This window comes from Anopheles marshallii, chromosome X, assembly GCF_943734725.1.
Source record: "Anopheles marshallii chromosome X, idAnoMarsDA_429_01, whole genome shotgun sequence".
NCBI lineage: Eukaryota > Metazoa > Arthropoda > Insecta > Diptera > Culicidae > Anopheles > Anopheles marshallii.
The window spans coordinates 7,748,377-7,765,355 of NC_071325.1; the positions used below are offsets into that span (position 1 = coordinate 7,748,377).

At 47.3% G+C, this 16,979-nt stretch overlaps 2 protein-coding genes across 2 annotated transcripts; one reads left to right on the plus strand and one right to left on the minus strand.

Annotated features, from left to right (window-relative positions):
* Positions 1–8,148: 8,148 nt before the first annotated feature.
* On the minus strand, positions 8,149–10,457 carry LOC128708306 (zinc finger protein 808-like). The gene is made up of 4 exons (XM_053803284.1): positions 10,323–10,457; positions 9,400–10,262; positions 8,574–9,332; positions 8,149–8,500 (listed from the first exon to the last, which is right to left on the minus strand). The coding sequence occupies exons 1-4, from the start codon at positions 10,455–10,457 to the stop codon at positions 8,149–8,151; spliced, it is 2,109 nt and encodes a 702-aa protein (XP_053659259.1).
* Positions 10,458–11,613: 1,156 nt separating this feature from the next.
* LOC128717825 (cytoplasmic FMR1-interacting protein) lies at positions 11,614–16,222 on the plus strand. The gene is made up of 7 exons (XM_053811501.1): positions 11,614–11,823; positions 11,993–12,172; positions 12,388–13,896; positions 14,029–15,408; positions 15,487–15,725; positions 15,794–15,941; positions 16,025–16,222. Exons 1-7 carry the CDS (start codon positions 11,614–11,616, stop codon positions 16,220–16,222), a joined length of 3,864 nt encoding a protein of 1,287 aa, XP_053667476.1.
* The last annotated feature ends 757 nt before the right edge of the window (positions 16,223–16,979 follow it).

Genomic DNA, 16,979 nt, shown 5'->3' on the forward strand with positions numbered 1-16,979 from the left:
GCGGAATGGTTCCTCTCACCGCCGCATGTGTACAGCAAATCTGTCCCGGCATGTACTGCAAAGCGTTCGCTCCACTTCGGTACCGGGTGATCTACTTATTACGCTCCATAGAACATATAGGGACGGTATTTTGCCAATCGGACAACCATTTCGAGCGATCCGTCCTCATTACCGCGCATCGCCCCTGCACAGATGCGTTCCGGCCGGAGGAAACATCCATCCTAATCAAAAAAAAAGAAAAACCAGCTGCCTGTAACATCGCCACCGAAACAAGGCACACAAATTAAGCGCGTGCAGCTAAATATGGGGGGCGGGAGGACCCATGCAAAAAAGGGAAAACCGTGGCCACAAACAACAACGGTGGAAGAAAGCGCGAAATGATGCAATTAACATAGACGTTTCGAAATGCACCCAGGCACACGCGATCGTAGCCAAAGATTTTCCCGAAGAGTCGGCGGCCCTGTTGCAGCAATGCCCCCCGTACGATACGTATCGATACACGTCTAACAACAGCAAAAAGGCATCGAAGTATTACCGCCGGAAGCGAGCAAAAAAAAAAAAAGGTTCGAACGGTCGCAGACTATATATTGTGCGTGCAACGAGCGGCGCATGCATTACGAGCTGAAACTACATTGCAATTCTACACTCGGCAGCTCCTCAAAAGGCAAATCTGTTGTTGCCCCGTTTCTTTTTGTTGTTTTTGGACGGGGAAGAGAAAAGAAAATGGCCAACTATCTACGCAGTACGTGCGCGCGCGCGCGATTGTTTGCCGTAGTGTACAAAGTTTTTTTTTTGTTTCGTCGGCTCTCCTTCTCTTCTGGTTCCCAATACCGACAACTCTCGCGCAGTTTCCTGTTCGCGAATTCAATGAAAGTACTTGTAGAAACGTGGGGAAAAGTAAGAGCTTCACTGAGCATTGAAATCACCCGGAACCACTGGGTTACAACTAGCGCGCCCGGTTAGGTGGTTCGATTTACTAACCAAAAGAAGCAAAAGGCGAAAGAAAAAACGCACACAGTGGATTAGGAAAACCTTTACTTTAGGGCGCAAGCGGCTTAAATAACTATACCGATAGTGGCACGTGAACCCCAAACACTACCGGAACAGTTGGCGGAACAATAAGCCCTGCACGATCGCCGATCCCAGGTGGGGAATGCATTACATTGCCGACATTGTGATGGATTAAGCGAGTGCTCCACACGTTTGCCACGGTTTGGTTTGCACAGGCGGTGGAATGTGTTGCTTCAAGAACCAACACCTGCGTCGCCTGCGAACCTTGGGCCCTCAACCGAAGGTGTACTACACGACCAGCAAGACGCAACCAACAAGCAATCCCCTTCAATTCCTTGGGGTTTTGCTTGGTTGTGTTTAGATTCTAAGCACAAGATGAACTTAATAAAGAACACCGAAGACCTAACGCCAACTCACGATTCGAAACAGGGGGAGAGAGGGAATCATCAGGCCACCCGCGACCTATACATGACAGAAGTCCCACGATTTATGTTGTGGCTCTTTCCTGCGGAACGTCTGCGATCACGGTTCTGTGTACGCCGGGCCTCAGAATACCATTGTCAAGTACGAAACTCGTCCGTTCCATTTCCATTTCCTTCTGCGAAACGACTTTGATTTACTAATGAATTTCCTCCGGTAGAATATCTCCGGCTCGGTAGGTTCCTGTGTGCGAAGGTTTGGTGTAGAGGGGCTGCTCACTACCGGGTTTTCTAGACGACTTGGTTTTAGTAGGTGTATGAGACTACCCGTCCCGCGAGCTACACAATAGAATGGAATTAGACATCTCAAGGTTTTGGTTTGAGGAGTCGTTAGCTGCGTATAAATTAACAGTTAAATGACACACCGAGCGTATTGACAATAGACGTCAATCAGGTTTTTGCAACGCCACGGTATATTCTGGGGGCAGTCTTCCTGTCTTCCTGCCACCCAAAACGCAAGCCAGAACCGTTGTGACGGTTTTTTTTTTTGTTTCATCTGGAATGCTTAACCACACAGTAATACACGGTGCACTCGCCTCTAATACACGCGCCTCGCTTACCCGCCCGCCGGAATGCGTGGAGCCAGAAATTGATCGTTCAATATCGAAACCGCTCGGCTTGCAGGGGCCACCACCGTTTACACCAGTTCCCGACACATAATGGACAATGCATGTGTCGTCATGCGATGGTTTGTTTCGCTGTTCGGGCATTTGTTTTTCCTCGCCACAGCCACCATTTTGAGCGCTGGGCAACGGTGGCCATTGTGGATGGGGCCGTGCGTCACCCACTGCACACCGTGCGGAGTGAGCGATAGAGCAGCAAACGAGGTAGCAACAACAACAAAACTGCCTCAATACACTACGAGACAATAGAACTGCCTCCTGAATATTGGCCTGTTGTGGCCGATTCCCATGAGATGGAGAAATGTAAGAGTGCGCAATCCGCAACTCCAGTTGGGTGCCAAATGGCAGCAAGAAAAAAGAAACAAAATGCATTCATATTACCCCAGATTGCTTCACCAAAAAAAAACACAGCCAGAGAAGAAGAAAAAAAACACACACACCATGACCAATATGCGTCCAAAATGGTGTTTAGTTGACCGTTGCCAAGTATGCGGCCCTGTCAAGTATGCGGTATAAACGCAACCCACATTCCGATCGCTTTGGTAGGATGATGGTGCGCGGTGTCACACTGAGTCACCATATCAACGTTGCGACTCGATCGTGCGACAGCTAGGTATCAATGAGCCATCATGTTCGGGTCAGTGATAATTACATAATAATGAAGAAAAACGCAAAACACTTACATAACCTTCCCATATACATGACAGATGCGATAATTGAGCAGACGCCCGGTTGGAGCAAACACACATCACACGCGGCACGCAGACATGTCGGGGGACAGATGCGGCCGTGCACCTTTTTTGTTCCCGGCGATTTCTGGTGACATCTTGCAGGTATCGCCGATAGGCAATAGCCGCCCTACCCTTTCAAGCTTCCGCATGAAAGTCGAGCCTTCATGGCACCTGATGATCTTATTACGTTACGTACAGGGGATGCGAGCGTACCAACAATTGCAGTTGTTGCTCTTTTTTTTCTCGTTTTCGTCCAATAAACCCCCCCCCCCCCCCCACAACTTTGCTACAAAGTTTGTCGATGTCTATGACCAACGACTCTGCCTAGCATCCAACGGTCACGGTGAAGCATCTCTGTCGCTCGCCTAAATCTGGCACCACTGGCGATGTGCAATAAACGATTTGATGAAACTTTAAAAAAAGGAAGCAGCAACTACGTCGATGGTTGGCGAGGTACGGCTTCTCGAAACCCGTGTACCATGTCAGCCGGATCACCTCAACGCAACGTCAGCGGATACGCGTTCCTTTCTCTCTTTCTAGACTAGTTTTTTTTCTTCCTGGGCCCTCCCCCCCCCCCCCCCCCCCCTGGGTCGTTCGAACGTTGCGGTGGAGCTCGTTACCGGTTGCCTCTGACCGGTGCAGTTAACGGCTCAAAAGAAAGGGAAAACTACTCCTCTATATACTGTGGCGGCTGCTGGCAAAAGCCTAAGCCTAGGCGCACGGAGGCGACAAAATGTGAAGGACACCGATACAGGTATAAGCTGGGAACGGATCGCTGATCATCGGGTGTAAACAGGTAGGGTGGGCAAAGTGAAGGTTACACCACTGGCTATCACCGAGCCGTACCAGGAAGCGTGTGTTTGCGAGCAGACAGCAAGAGTGAACTAGAACACTAGGAATTTGAGACACTTAATGACACTCTGGATATGACGCGATTGGAAGCACGTTTCTGGTTGATTGATGCAGAATGGGCGGTGGTGTGGAGATCTACGAACGCTAGCTGTTTTTGATTTGCTTCTCGACTGCTGCAAAGACATCTGGCCAGACAAGTGTCCAGGTGTGCAGCCAAAAGAAAAAAAAAAGGACGTACAGCACACCCAATAACGCTTACCTTTGTGTCTCGATAGGATACGCACTGTTGAGCGATGTTTCCGAGCAAAACGAGGTGTTAGACGAGTTTGTTTTGATTTGCGAGTCGCGGTTTGCAATTTAGAAGGTAGCCAATGCGAAAAACAAGACGGTCAAGACATTCACTTATCCTTCGCGGCAGGCAAGCACACTCGAGATACGATAATGTTATACAGGCCAAAAGAAGTCAAACACACACCGCCACGACTCGGTCGTACAATACACACGCGGTGGTGTAAACGTCAGGTGCAGATGTGAGTCGTTCGAGAGCTTCTGCAATTCGACGTCCTGCTTGGGAGGGGGATTTGCGTAAAAAAAAAAAACACGTCCGGGGGGCTTCCAAAAACAACAAACGGGCCAGATCGGGGGGAAAAGAGGAAGCGTACGACCGACCAGGGCAAAGGGACCCACCCCCAGGGGCATCGGTATCTGTTCGTAGTCACACTTTAGCACCGCATCCACCACGCCTAACACCTCGCGAGGGTTTGGTTGTTGTTGTCGTTAAGACAGAGACCCAGATGTAGGCCAACTGCAAGACAATTACACCCGACTGCAAAACACTCACAGCAGCGCTGAACGCCCTTAGATACCCGGGGCTCGTTTCGCCAGTTTAGCAACCCCGCGCTGGGCCAGATCTTACGCAGCATTCCAATTCCATTTGAAGTTTCTTCGGTTTGGTGTTGATTGTGTGTGAGGCTGTGTCGTGCGACGGTTTGCGACTCGCACGCTGGTTGGAAAATCACTAGCAGCACTAGACGAGTAGTAGCACTGGACGGTGAGCCCGAGCGGGGCTTACGGGGACACACTTGAATGGGTAGGGGGTCAAGCGAGATTGTCGCCACCGCTCTCGGAGGGGTACCAGAGCTGGTTTACGACGGCTCCACATAAAAACAACAAAAAAAAACTAGAATGGCGGTGCAGCTTTCTGCTCAACATTCGAAACCTATGCGCACACGACTTTTGAAGACTTCCACTCCCTCCTGCCTCTTCTTCTACCGTATGAAAAAAAAAAACACTACCGGTGCTTACCGTATGCAGCAGTAGGAGAGCTTTTAAAAAGTGACTTGTTTTTTTGGTTTTCTTTTCTTGTTCGTTGCTCGACGTCGACGTACGACGGACCGTTTTCGAAGTAGACAGCAAACTACTCTTGAGCGCAGTCGGCGGCTTACTGAACGTTGCGTCGTCCGTATGGTAGCGAACCAGGCCCAGCACGCTCGAAAAAGGCCAGGTAGCGCCTGCAGATTCCTCTGCGCGCCGTCGCAGCCGATGTTTCGGTGGAGGTGGTGAATGCATTCCTAAAACCGGTACCCGCCAGGCAAAACGGCCAACAGGCGGCTAGCGGTTGGGCAAAATAGTGGAAGGGGAGGGGGACGGTGGAGAGGATCACACGAGAAAGGGTCGCACGAGGTGTCACGCGGAGGGAGGAGGGGGGGGCTGAGGTGTTGTTGGGTCGACGGGCCCACAGCAGCAGCAGCATGCGAAGCCAGGAGGAATAAATGATGGACGAGAGGACGGTATGTGTGGAGCCACACTGATTGTGTGTGTGTGTGGCTGTATCTCTGTGGAGATGTTGTTGGTGAGTAGGTTCCATTAGCGTTTCACTTTCAATACTCGTTGGAGCGTCCGGATTCGGCATGAAGTCGGCACCCAGTGGAGTTACCCAAGCGCACTAGTGTGGCTCCGTCACTGACGTCTAAGCGCTCATCTCGAGTGCTGCACGCTGCTTGCTCTTCTTGGCCAGGGCTCTTCCACGTCTGTCACCTATTTCCCACCCGGCGTGTTTCATGCGCACACAGAGCAGACCGTTCGCACTTTTTTTTCCGCCCCCCCTCCTCCCCCCCCCCCCCCCCCCTCGCCTCGCTCGCTCGATCTCGCTATCAGCTTGTGCATCTACTGTTTTTCCTTCCCCCACTTAAGGACGTTGTTTTCCATTATTTGATCAAGCCTATTCTTTTAGGATTATTGCCGAGAGAGTACACACTTCATTGGTTGTTTGTGTGTGCTTCATTTTCTTTTTTTTTTGGTTTTCTTGTTCGCTATTCGCTGTTATCATTTTCCTTACTCCGCACTGCTTTTACTCATTTGGGTTTTAGTAAGATTACCTTTCCACGTACTGGCTTGTGTGTCTTTCTCTGTTCATCTCGCACGGCCGTGTAGTCTTGTCCCTCGGCGCTCGTAATATCGGCTGAATGGCTCGGTGTGTTATGTTTTTCCCCCACCCCCCATCCCCCCCGATCGAGGAAGCTTTTGTGGATCAATTTTATTGTTTTTCCACTGGATTCCATTCATGGTGCGGTACCCCGCATTTTGCCTGTGCAAGACGATGAATATTTTAATCAGCCGCGTCTGGATCGATGTCAATGTTGTTATGTGGCCTAAATGCTATTCATCGATGGGGCAGCGAGAGCGAGAGCGAAAAAAAACTACAGATGCACAACACACTATGTAACATAATCTATGGAAAGAAGGCAAGGCTTATAAAACTCACTTTGACATAACTGGCGAACCGATAGGTTCGAATAATAATGCTGTTCATTGATGATCACCCATTTCTCGTGGAGTATGTTTGCATTTATTAGGGAGTTTGTTACAAATAATGAAACGGAAGAAAGAAAAGACAATGGTCTACACAAAACAAGAACAAGCACTCGCCAAGTCTTCGCCGTTCTAGTGTCAATACAAAGCAAAAGACTCCCAGCCTTCTTCCTGCTAAACAATATGCTTTGGATTTTCGAGCCAAGATCAAGCGTAGTCACGAACGATCCATCGCGATGTTATTGAAGAAATCTTCGCCTCATTTCAGCTGTTGTCCTACGCTACAGTCAATTGTAGCTAGCCGAACTGCCGCAAGCTGTTTTCTGCATTACGCTAACCATTAGCGGAAGTCATTCAGACTACAATATTTTCAACTATAAAAATTATGTAGTAATCCTTTGTAAGTTTCAGTATAATTAAGGCATCTAACATCTAGCAAGACGTCCTTTTGGAAAGTTGATGAGAGAAACCTATCTGTTCCGCAAGAAACCATCAGGTTTGGATATTGCGTAGGGACTTTTAAGCCCTGTGGGACTTCACACAAAGGAAAACCATGGGTTTTCCTATTGTGAGTCTCTGATGCTGCGCTGACTGCAATAACAACTCCGGACAACACTCTTTTGGGTGCATTGAGCTAACTGTGTTATGAACAATAATCATTGCTTGAGCTATTTTTAATTGCATGCAGCTTTCTGTCCTCGGTTACAGTTTCACGAGCTGCCAAAAAAGTCATTTAACAACACTTTGCCCGTACTAATCAATGAAAAACGCTTGAAACGAATGGTGTGTTCTTCTTTATCGACACAACAACCTCAAGAGGTCTTAGCCATTTCTGGCTTTCTTTGACTTTATTTACCAGTAGTTGGATGGTTAGTTTTCTGCTTAAAGTGTGGGATTAGTCCGGTCAGGATGGAATTTTGGACCGGTCCTGTCGTGTGAAGATCGACGCCACTAACAATACACCACCATGCTGCCGTTGGTTGTCGTTTATTATTTTTATACAGACTTTGAGTTGGGCAGCTTCATTCGCCTTTGCCCCTTCACATGGTCGATATAGTAGTAGTGGTAACAGGCCGGAAGTTAGTTAAAAGAAACTTTCGTTGTGAACAGTTGGCTCACATTTGGAAATTTGTGTTTGAGAGCTAGGTTAAGTATTCGTTTCTCGGTCTAAAGGCCTAAAGTGTAGTGTATGTTCTTATCAGCGTAACATCTGATAGGTGATTGGAAGACAGCAAATGTTAAATTGATTTCGGGAAGGGAGAGGCCAGTTCCGGAAATTGCTTCAATCCCTCCACGGGTTGGCCCGATATGTTGAGAGTATTTTTTGGAAATGCTATTGCAAGCCTCAGATAAATAACAATTATTAGCGTTATTATGATTTAAAAATGCCTTTAGAAATAGCTTTTGGAACGTTTCAATATATTCCCGATTCATGCCTTGAATTAAACTGTCCATCAGCCTTCTGATTCACTAAAAATAATGTAACTAAACTGCACAGTGATTCAATGAATTATTTTACTCATTCCACTAGTCTGAACATCTCAATACTAGATCAAGCGATCTACCTTAACATATCGTTTGGACAGTTTGCCATCGGATTTGCAATTGACATCTCGAGTGCAATACAATACAATACCGCAATCAACGTTCCCCGAACCGTTTCTTTACCGAGGCAGCCCACTCCTGTGGATGGGCCGCCTTCTTATGTTTGTACATGTTCGAACCACAGGCAAAGGTACGCGTACACCACGGGCATCGGTACAGTATCGTTCCGGTGTGTGTGGCTTCATGCTCCCGTAGGCGCAACGGCGTCTTGAAGCTTTTGCTGCAATACGTGCAGGGATACTCGGGCCGTGAAGCGTGATGCAGATGTATGTGTGACTTTAATGCACTCGCGTTAACTGACTCCTTGCCGCAGAATTTACATGTCACCGGTCCATCGCTACTGTGGCACCGTATCCGGTGCTGTTGGTAGGATTTTTTATTTCGTAACCTAAGGATGAATGAAATGTTAACAGATTACAAAAAAAAAATAAAGGAATTTGAGTCTAAAACCTCCTACGTACCATTTATTGCAAAGTTCGCATTGATGTTTCAGTAGCGTCTTTCCCTCGACCGAATGTGTTAAACGATGGTTTTCGAACAGCGTGCGACCGTTGAACCCTTTCGCACAGATATCACAGATCCAATTGAAACCACCACCGTGAAACGTCTGCTGATGGGATTTGAGCACCGTCGCCGTCGTAAACGAACGCTTGCACTCTTGGCAGTAGTTGAGCTTTTTATGTTTCGCCAAGTGATGCACCAGATGCTGCTTCAGCATGTAATCCTTCACAAACGTTTCGCCACACACGTCACAGCAGAAGGGTCGCTCCGCGGCCGGTGTATGTATGCGCCATTTGTGATTTTGCAGACTGCGACTGCTGGAGTAGCTGTTGCCGCACACATCGCAACGGAAGCATTCGGGATTTTTGTGCACCAAGCAGTGCTCGTAGAGCGATTGACGCTTGCTGTACGTACGGTCGCAGCATGTAACCTCGCAACGCCGCAAACCGTGCGCCTGCATCATATGCTGTCTGAGCTGTATGAAGCTGTCCCCAATAAATTCACATTTGTTACAGTTTAACAGACAGTGGCATTTGATAAGCTCGTCCTGTTCGCTGATTTTTGCCGCTGAAATGCGTGTGCGATACTGAGAACCAACTAGCCGCTCTTCGGTGGGTTCCGTACTGCTGCTATTGCCAGAAGCCAGGTGCGTCTCAGTGCTCTCCGGCAATGGGTGATACAGTGCAAGATGCTTTTTTAGCGATGGCTGACTGGCAAAGCTACGGGAGGAACAACAGATCAATATTACTCTCTTTATCAATAGGTAACGTATTCGAAACCACTTACAATAGGTTACAAATGTTGCAAGTTATATTCTTTTTAGCAATATTTTCATGCCAAATTCCGTGCGAGCTCAGCAGGTGCTCGGTCGCGAACGATTTATCGCATTGGCCACACTTGAACTGCTTTTCCTCCTCCGACGTATGGATGAGCAGGTTGTGCTCGTCTAAAGAATCCTGTTTGCGAAACTTTATACCACAGGGAATGCAACAGTATGTCACCTTCCTACCGTGTGACAGCAGATGCATCTTTATGGACGTTCTACGCGTGTACTTTCGGTTGCAGCAAACTGCATAACCAGCTTTGTTGTGCTCTTGCCGATAGTGTTTCAACAGTGCAGCGAAGGTAAAGCGTGCGGTCGTTACATTTTCCGGCGCTTGGGTATCGGAATTCGCTTGACGGAAACAGTCGTGGCAGAGAAGCTCGAGCGAACGGCCGATTATTCGGCTTAACGACAATCCTACACCGGGAAATGGTGAAGGCCTTTCAGAAGCGTTATTTTGTTGCGCGAGGCGGGAACATGTGAATCCTTGCTTGAGCGACGATAAAGGAACATTTGAATCGTTCTCTGATGTGGCATCTCGATCGATAGCATCCGTGGGCTCCACTGTCGATTCAGTATCGCTGCCGGTATAGTTTTCTTTTACGTAAACTTCATTTGCATTTGTTAGCAAGGTATTTTCATCATGCAACCAGTCCAGCTGCTCGGTCGAGCAGGATTGCTTCTGTTCTGTGTAAACTGACTCTTGCTTAATAGTTGCTGTTGAATGCACAGAGTGCACTCGTTCTATTTCGATGTAGAATTTATGGAAGGAATATGTTAAGTCCCAGCAAGTAGCACAGATGTATCGCCCTTCGCAAGAGGATTTCTGAAGCAAAGGAAAGAGTTAATTGAATAGTTTTGTTAAATATATAACCAATCTACTTACCGACAACCAGAAGTGCTTGCATAAAACATCAGCCATCGAGCCATTGCTAATATTTATCCGCTCAGTTAAGCAGTGCCGATCGGTGCAGTTTAACTGACACAGTAAACAAACCGGCTCATCTATTTCTACCTCCATTGCAGCTTTATCTTGGTGTTAGAATGCTTACTAAATGTAACACTTCTCGACGACCTATTTAATGTCTAATCTAAACATGTAAAATATCGTTTCTCCAGTTATTACAGCACGTTTCAAATGTTCCGAGTCACCACAAAACACAACATTTTGCCATCGCTGATGTTATTTGATTTTGAGCAGGTTGCTACGGTTGTTGTGTAGCTGTGTAGCATTAAATCAAAAGGTTAGCCCAAAACAAAACGGCGGCCATTGTGAAACAGTGTCTTTTGACAGATGTGACGTGTGACAGTGAAATGCAATAAATCCCGTGGAGTTGTTCGATACCAAGCTTATTCAGCAGTTCAAATTATAAATTATTTCCAAAATAGTTTTGCAACAAACAATGAAATCAGTATTTTCTTTATTTCATTCTATTCAGTATCACCTATGGAAGTAAAATTCAGTTAGTTATGTATACACGCGTGCTCATCATAACAATATTCCTTCCATAGTTCTTTTCACTGAATCATACGTTTGCACCTGTCCCAGATTGAAAGGCGTTGACGGCTGTCGCTGTACATCACTACCACACGCATAGACACGAAGTCTGACACCACCACACAGCCAAGCGCTACGATAGCGTGAATCGCTGGCGTTGGTTTAGACGGCAATCGTCTAGGAAAAAAATAGTTGTGTACAGCAAAATTGTGAATGGGAGTAGTGGTTAATAATATTACATTGAAGTAAAGAATTTCTACGTTCTTTGCTAACGCGCAACGTGTATAGAATAACATTAGTTTAAGTGTTAGACGGTAAAACTATAGTGTTCTATGTAGTTAACTGTGCATCATCAATCAATATTAATCAACTTCATAGAAAATATTAGTCACATCCGCTTTTGACGGTAAGTTTTATTGTACGACTTTGTAGCGAGCAGGAGCAGGTGCGGATGCATATGTATCTTTGCATGACTCATGCATAAATGTTCTGATTGCATTTAGTGCCAGCACGTTCAATAGGGCGAATGCTAGAACCTCGGCTAACAGGGGGATATATTTCGACAATTTTTTCCCCTGAACGCCGGAATAGTGATATACACAAAGGAATATTGACACAAAAGGTGCATTAACTTAAACGAATTGTTTCCGTTTTGGTTTGCAGTATCACTATCAACGCAATGGCTCAAGAAAAGATAACGCTAGCGGATGCATTGTCCAACGTGGAGGTACTGGATGAGCTACCCTTGCCAGACGAGCAGCCATGCATAGAAGCACAACCCTGTTCCGTGGTGTATCAAGCCAATTTCGATACAAATTTCGAGGATCGGAACGGGTTTGTGACGGGAATAGCTAAATACATCGAGGAAGCAACGACTCATGCTAATCTGGTTCGTATCAAGTATTTCGCAGACGTTGTGCTGCCCTAAATATAGCTTCGGAGGATGGATCTGCTGAAGCATGAACAGCGATGTGGCATGCCACGCAGCATCCGCTTCTTTCGATGCTGTATGAGAATTTAAGCTGTACTTACGGTGATTTCTTGCGCTCTACCACTAGAACCAACTACTGGACGAGGGCCAGAAGCATGCGGTTATGCTTTACACCTGGCGCTGCTGTTCGCGAGCCATACCGCAACCGAAATCGAACGAACAGCCAAACCGGGTGGAAATCTACGAGAAGACGGTCGAAGTCCTCAGCCCGGAAGTGAACAAATTGCTGAACTTCATGTACTTTCAAGTAAGCATTCGGCCTTCGTCACATTTACTACAATCAATCAATCAAGCACTCAACAAATATGCCAGCATACAATCAATCTATAATTTACCAACAGTCTTCGTGACTCAGCCGACTTTGTGTTTGTACAAACACAATAACAATTTATCCTTTATTTATTATTAATTACAAATTTATGTAAATTTACCTCTTGAATCTTCACTCTTCGTTTTTTTTAGCGCAAAGCGATAGAAGCATTTTCCGGCGAGGTGAAAAGATTATGCCATGCAGAAAAGCGTAAAGATTTCGTGTCGGAAGCGTATCTGCTAACGCTTGGCAAGTTTATCAACATGTTCGCGGTGCTGGACGAGCTGAAGAACATGAAGTCGAGCGTGAAAAACGATTACAGCACGTACCGTCGGGCGGCCCAGTTTCTGAAAGTGATGACGGACTCGCACAGTTTGCAGGAGTCCCAGAATCTATCCATGTTTCTCGCGACGCAGAACAAGATCCGCGACACGGTAAAGGATACGCTCGAGAAGATTCCGGGTTACGAGGATTTGCTGTCCGAGGTGGTGAATATCTGCGTGCACATGTACGACTCGAAGATGTACATGACGCCGGAGGAGAAGCACATGCTGGTGAAGGTGATGGGTTTCGGGTTGTTTTTGATGGATTCGGAAATTTGTAACATCAACAAGCTGGACCAAAAGAAGAAGCTGCGGTTGGATCGGATTGATCGTATATTTAAAAATCTGGAGGTGGTGCCACTGTTTGGTGACATGCAGATAGCGCCGTTTAACTATATTAAGCGCAGCAAACACTTTGATCCAAGCAAATGGCCACTGTCAAGCTCGACCGCTATTAGCCCGCAGGCCGATCTGATGGTACATCTGCCGACGATCCGTGAAGACCACGTGAAGTACATTTCGGAGCTGTCGCGCTACAGCAACGAGGTGACGACCACGTACAAGGATAACGCGACGGATGCGGAAAATAAATCTACCGCCGATTTGGCGTTGCGAGGTTTGCAGCTGCTGTCCGAATGGACATCCGTCGTGACGGAACTGTACTCGTGGAAGTTGCTGCACCCGACCGATCACCACCAGAACAAGGAATGTCCGGCCGAGGCGGAAGAGTACGAACGGGCGACGCGGTACAACTATTCTGAGGATGAAAAGTTTGCCCTGATTGAGGTGATCGCGATGATCAAGGGGCTGCAGGTGTTGATGGCCCGCATTGAAACGGTTCTGTGCGAGGCAATACGGCGTAGCATCTACGCGGAGCTGCAGGACTTTGTGCAGCTGGTGTTGCGCGAACCGCTCCGGAAGGCGGTCAAGAACAAGAAAGATTTGATACGGTCTATCGTGATGTCCGTGCGGGAAACGTGTGCCGATTGGCAGAAGGGGACGGAACCGTCGCAGGACCCGGCGCTGAAGGGTAAGAAGGACCCGGACAGTGGGTTCCCGATCAATGTGCCCCGGCTGAATGTCGGTCCGTCCTCCACCCAGCTGTACATGGTGCGCACGATGCTGGAATCGTTGATAGCGGACAAGTCCGGTGGCAAGCGTACGCTGCGGAAGGACATTGACGGGTCCTGTCTGTCGCAGATCGATGCATTCCACAAGGCATCGTTTTATTGGACGTACTTGCTTAGCTTCAGTGAAACGCTCCAGAAGTGCTGCGATCTGTCGCAGTTGTGGTACCGGGAGTTTTATCTCGAGATGACGATGGGCAGAAAAGTAAATGTAAGTACAGCTTTTTTTAATTTTGCTAAATTTTCGAATTTTAGAAACAAAATCCTAGTCGAGTAAATAGAGTGTTCAGAATAAAACATGGAGTTCATCCCTGAGAATGACAGAATTTTACCTCTGTTTTAGAAATGCACGGTTCGTCATCAACACAACGAAGAGTGTAGCGATCTGATCACCATGGAAAAGCGCATCCAGTTTCCGATCGAAATGTCAATGCCCTGGATTCTGACCGATCACATTCTACGCACAAAGGAACCATCAATGATGGAATATGTGCTTTATCCGCTCGATTTATACAACGATTCAGCCCTGTATGCGCTCACCATCTTCCGGAAGCAGTTCTTGTACGACGAGGTGGAGGCCGAGGTGAATCTGTGCTTCGATCAGTTCGTTTACAAGCTAAGCGAACAGGTGTTTGCCCATTACAAGCAGCTGGCTGGCAGCATCTATCTCGACAAGCGATTCCGTGTCGAGTGTGAAGTGCTCGGGTTTAACTTCCAATCGTACCCGCGCAATAATCGGTACGAAACATTGCTGAAGCAGCGGCACGTGCAGCTGCTGGGACGTTCGATTGATCTGAACAAGCTAATCACGCAGCGCATCAATGCGGATATGCAGAAGAGTTTGGAGCTGGCGATCTGTCGGTTCGAGGCGAGCGATATAACCGGCGTGGTAGAGCTGGAAGCATTGCTGTCGGTGAACAAGCTGTGCCACAAGCTGCTCTCGAAGTGGTTAGCGCTGGACGATTTTGATGCGATGCTGAAAGAGGCGAATCACAACGTGCTCGCACCGTACGGCCGCATCACGCTGCACGTGTTCGTCGAGCTGAACTACGATTTTCTCGCCAACTACTGTTACAATGCGGCCACGAACCGGTTCGTGCGGAACAAGCTGCAGATTGCATTTTCCGGACCGATCACGCGCGATAAGGCACCGGTTATGTCGCACTATTATCTGTGGGGTTCGAAACCATTGAATGCGGCCTACTCGACGCAGTACAGCCAGTATGGGGGCTTTGTCGGTGCGCCCCACTTCCATGCGATCTGTCGTCTGCTCGGTTATCAGGGTATAGCGGTCGTGATGGAGATCATACTGAAGGATATTGTGAAACCGCTCGTGCAGGGCAATCTGCTACAGTTCACGAAGACGCTGATGTCCGCAATGCCCAAGTGCTGCAAGCTGCCGCTGTGCGATTATGGGTCGCCTGGTGTGCTGAGCTACTATCAGGCACATCTGGTCGATATCGTCCAGTACCCGGATGCCAAAACGGAGCTGTTTCAGTCGTTCCGGGAGATGGGCAATTCGTTGCTGTTCTGCTTGCTGATCGAGCAGGCCCTGTCGCAGGAGGAGGTGTGTGATCTGCTGCATGCCGCACCGTTCCAGAACATACTGCCCAGACCGTTCTGCAAGGATGGCGAGAAGCCGGAGAGCAAACAGAAGCGACTCGAGGCAAAGTACGCCTCGCTGCAGATAGTGCCGAATGTGGAAAAGTTGGGCACGGCAAAGGTAAACTGTTTCGCCTTCCTAAGGCGGCCTAACGAAGCGATATATAAAGGTTTAATGTTGATTTACTTTTGTTTACAGCAAGCCATGATTGCACGTGAAGGTGATTTGTTGACGCGCGAACGCTTGTGCTGTGGGTTGAGCATTTTCGAGGTGATCCTTGGGCGCGTTAAATCGTTTCTGGACGATCCCATCTGGATGGGTCCGCCACCAATCAACGGCGTGATGAACATTGACGAATGTTCGGAATTTCATCGGCTCTGGTCGGCTTTACAATTTGTCTACTGCATACCGGTCGCTGGCACGGAATATATGGTCGAGTAAGTCGTGGATTGTGGCGCGACGTTTCGCAGGGCAACTGCTTCTAACTGAGTTTTTATTTCCGCAGAGAACTGTTCGGCGAAGGTCTTCACTGGGCCGGTTGCACTATTATCGTGCTGCTGAACCAGCAGCGTAAGTTCGAAGCGCTCGATTTTTGCTACCACATTCTACGTGTGCAACGCGTTGACGGCAAGGATGACACGGTGAAAGGCATTGTATGTGTCGCGTGATTATAATACCCAAAAGCCTGCTTTTATTGCTTTACTCTAAATCCATTTGTTTGTATTCCGCTCCTCAGAATCTGAAGCGCATGGTCGATCGCATCCGCCGCTTCCAAGTGCTGAACTCGCAGATCTTTGCCGTGCTGAACAAATATCTGAAAAGCAACGATATAGAAGGATCGAATGTGGAGCACGTTCGGTGTTTCCCGCCTCCACCGCACCCGAGCGTAGCGCCCTCGCACTATCACGATCCAAACAAACTTCGAACGCAGTAAAATGCGCATGCTGTTGTGCTTCCGACAGCAATTCTTTCTTTTTTAGTAACAAACACTCACATATACACATTATTTAGGCAAAATTGGAGTGCTGCTTTTCGGGTTGTGTGTTGAACTTCGCTGGAGGATTTGTTGCACGCGATCCTTTTATTTCTGTGTTGGATTTTCTTCAACTGAGCTCATATGTTTATTTTTATATGTTTTTTTTTTGATAATTTAATATTGCATTCTTGTTATGTGCTCTGACACAGCAAGGCTAGATTAAAGTAATTGTTTATATGTTTATGTAACCATTGCTCGCGCATCGGTTTATATTTATATACATTTCTACACTTTTACGTATAATTATACACATACATTTACATTTATATACACATTACCAAAACGTGCACATATGCTTTTGCTCATCCCATTAAGGGTTATCCGGTCCGCGTGTACCGATTATGCAGTTGTTTACATTTGCAATAGTACTTCGCATCCTTTGCACCAGGACGCATCAAGACGATCGTGAATCAACCGCTGCTGCTACGCTAAATAATCGATTTTGTTGTATTTACATTAAGGCAATCAACTATTTAGGTATCGTGTAAACCATCGTGAGGATGGCTAATAATGAGAGGGTTACATACTTGCGTACCGTTTCCATATCTTTATGGTGTTTGTCGAAACCCAGGCAATATTCGGGATAAACGCTATTATGGCGATGTAGGCAAAAGGGCACTATTTATCGTTTATAGCTAGCGGTGTTAGGCGCTTC

What these genes read in the sequence shown, in the direction of transcription:
- LOC128708306 (XM_053803284.1), bottom strand. Translation starts at nt 10,457, where the DNA reads ATGGAGGTAGAAATAGATGAGCCGGTTTGTTTACTGTGTCAGTTAAAC. An exon ending in GCAAGCACTTCTGGTTGTCG is followed by an intron (nt 10,263 to 10,322) that starts GTAAGTAGATTG and finishes CCTTTGCTTCAG; the next exon opens with AAATCCTCTTGCGAAGGGCG. An exon ending in TGCAACATTTGTAACCTATT is followed by an intron (nt 9,333 to 9,399) that starts GTAAGTGGTTTC and finishes TTCCTCCCGTAG; the next exon opens with CTTTGCCAGTCAGCCATCGC.
- LOC128717825 (XM_053811501.1), top strand. Translation starts at nt 11,614, where the DNA reads ATGGCTCAAGAAAAGATAACGCTAGCGGATGCATTGTCCAACGTGGAG. An exon ending in TGAACTTCATGTACTTTCAA is followed by an intron (nt 12,173 to 12,387) that starts GTAAGCATTCGG and finishes CGTTTTTTTTAG; the next exon opens with CGCAAAGCGATAGAAGCATT. An exon ending in AAAAGTTGGGCACGGCAAAG is followed by an intron (nt 15,409 to 15,486) that starts GTAAACTGTTTC and finishes TTTTGTTTACAG; the next exon opens with CAAGCCATGATTGCACGTGA.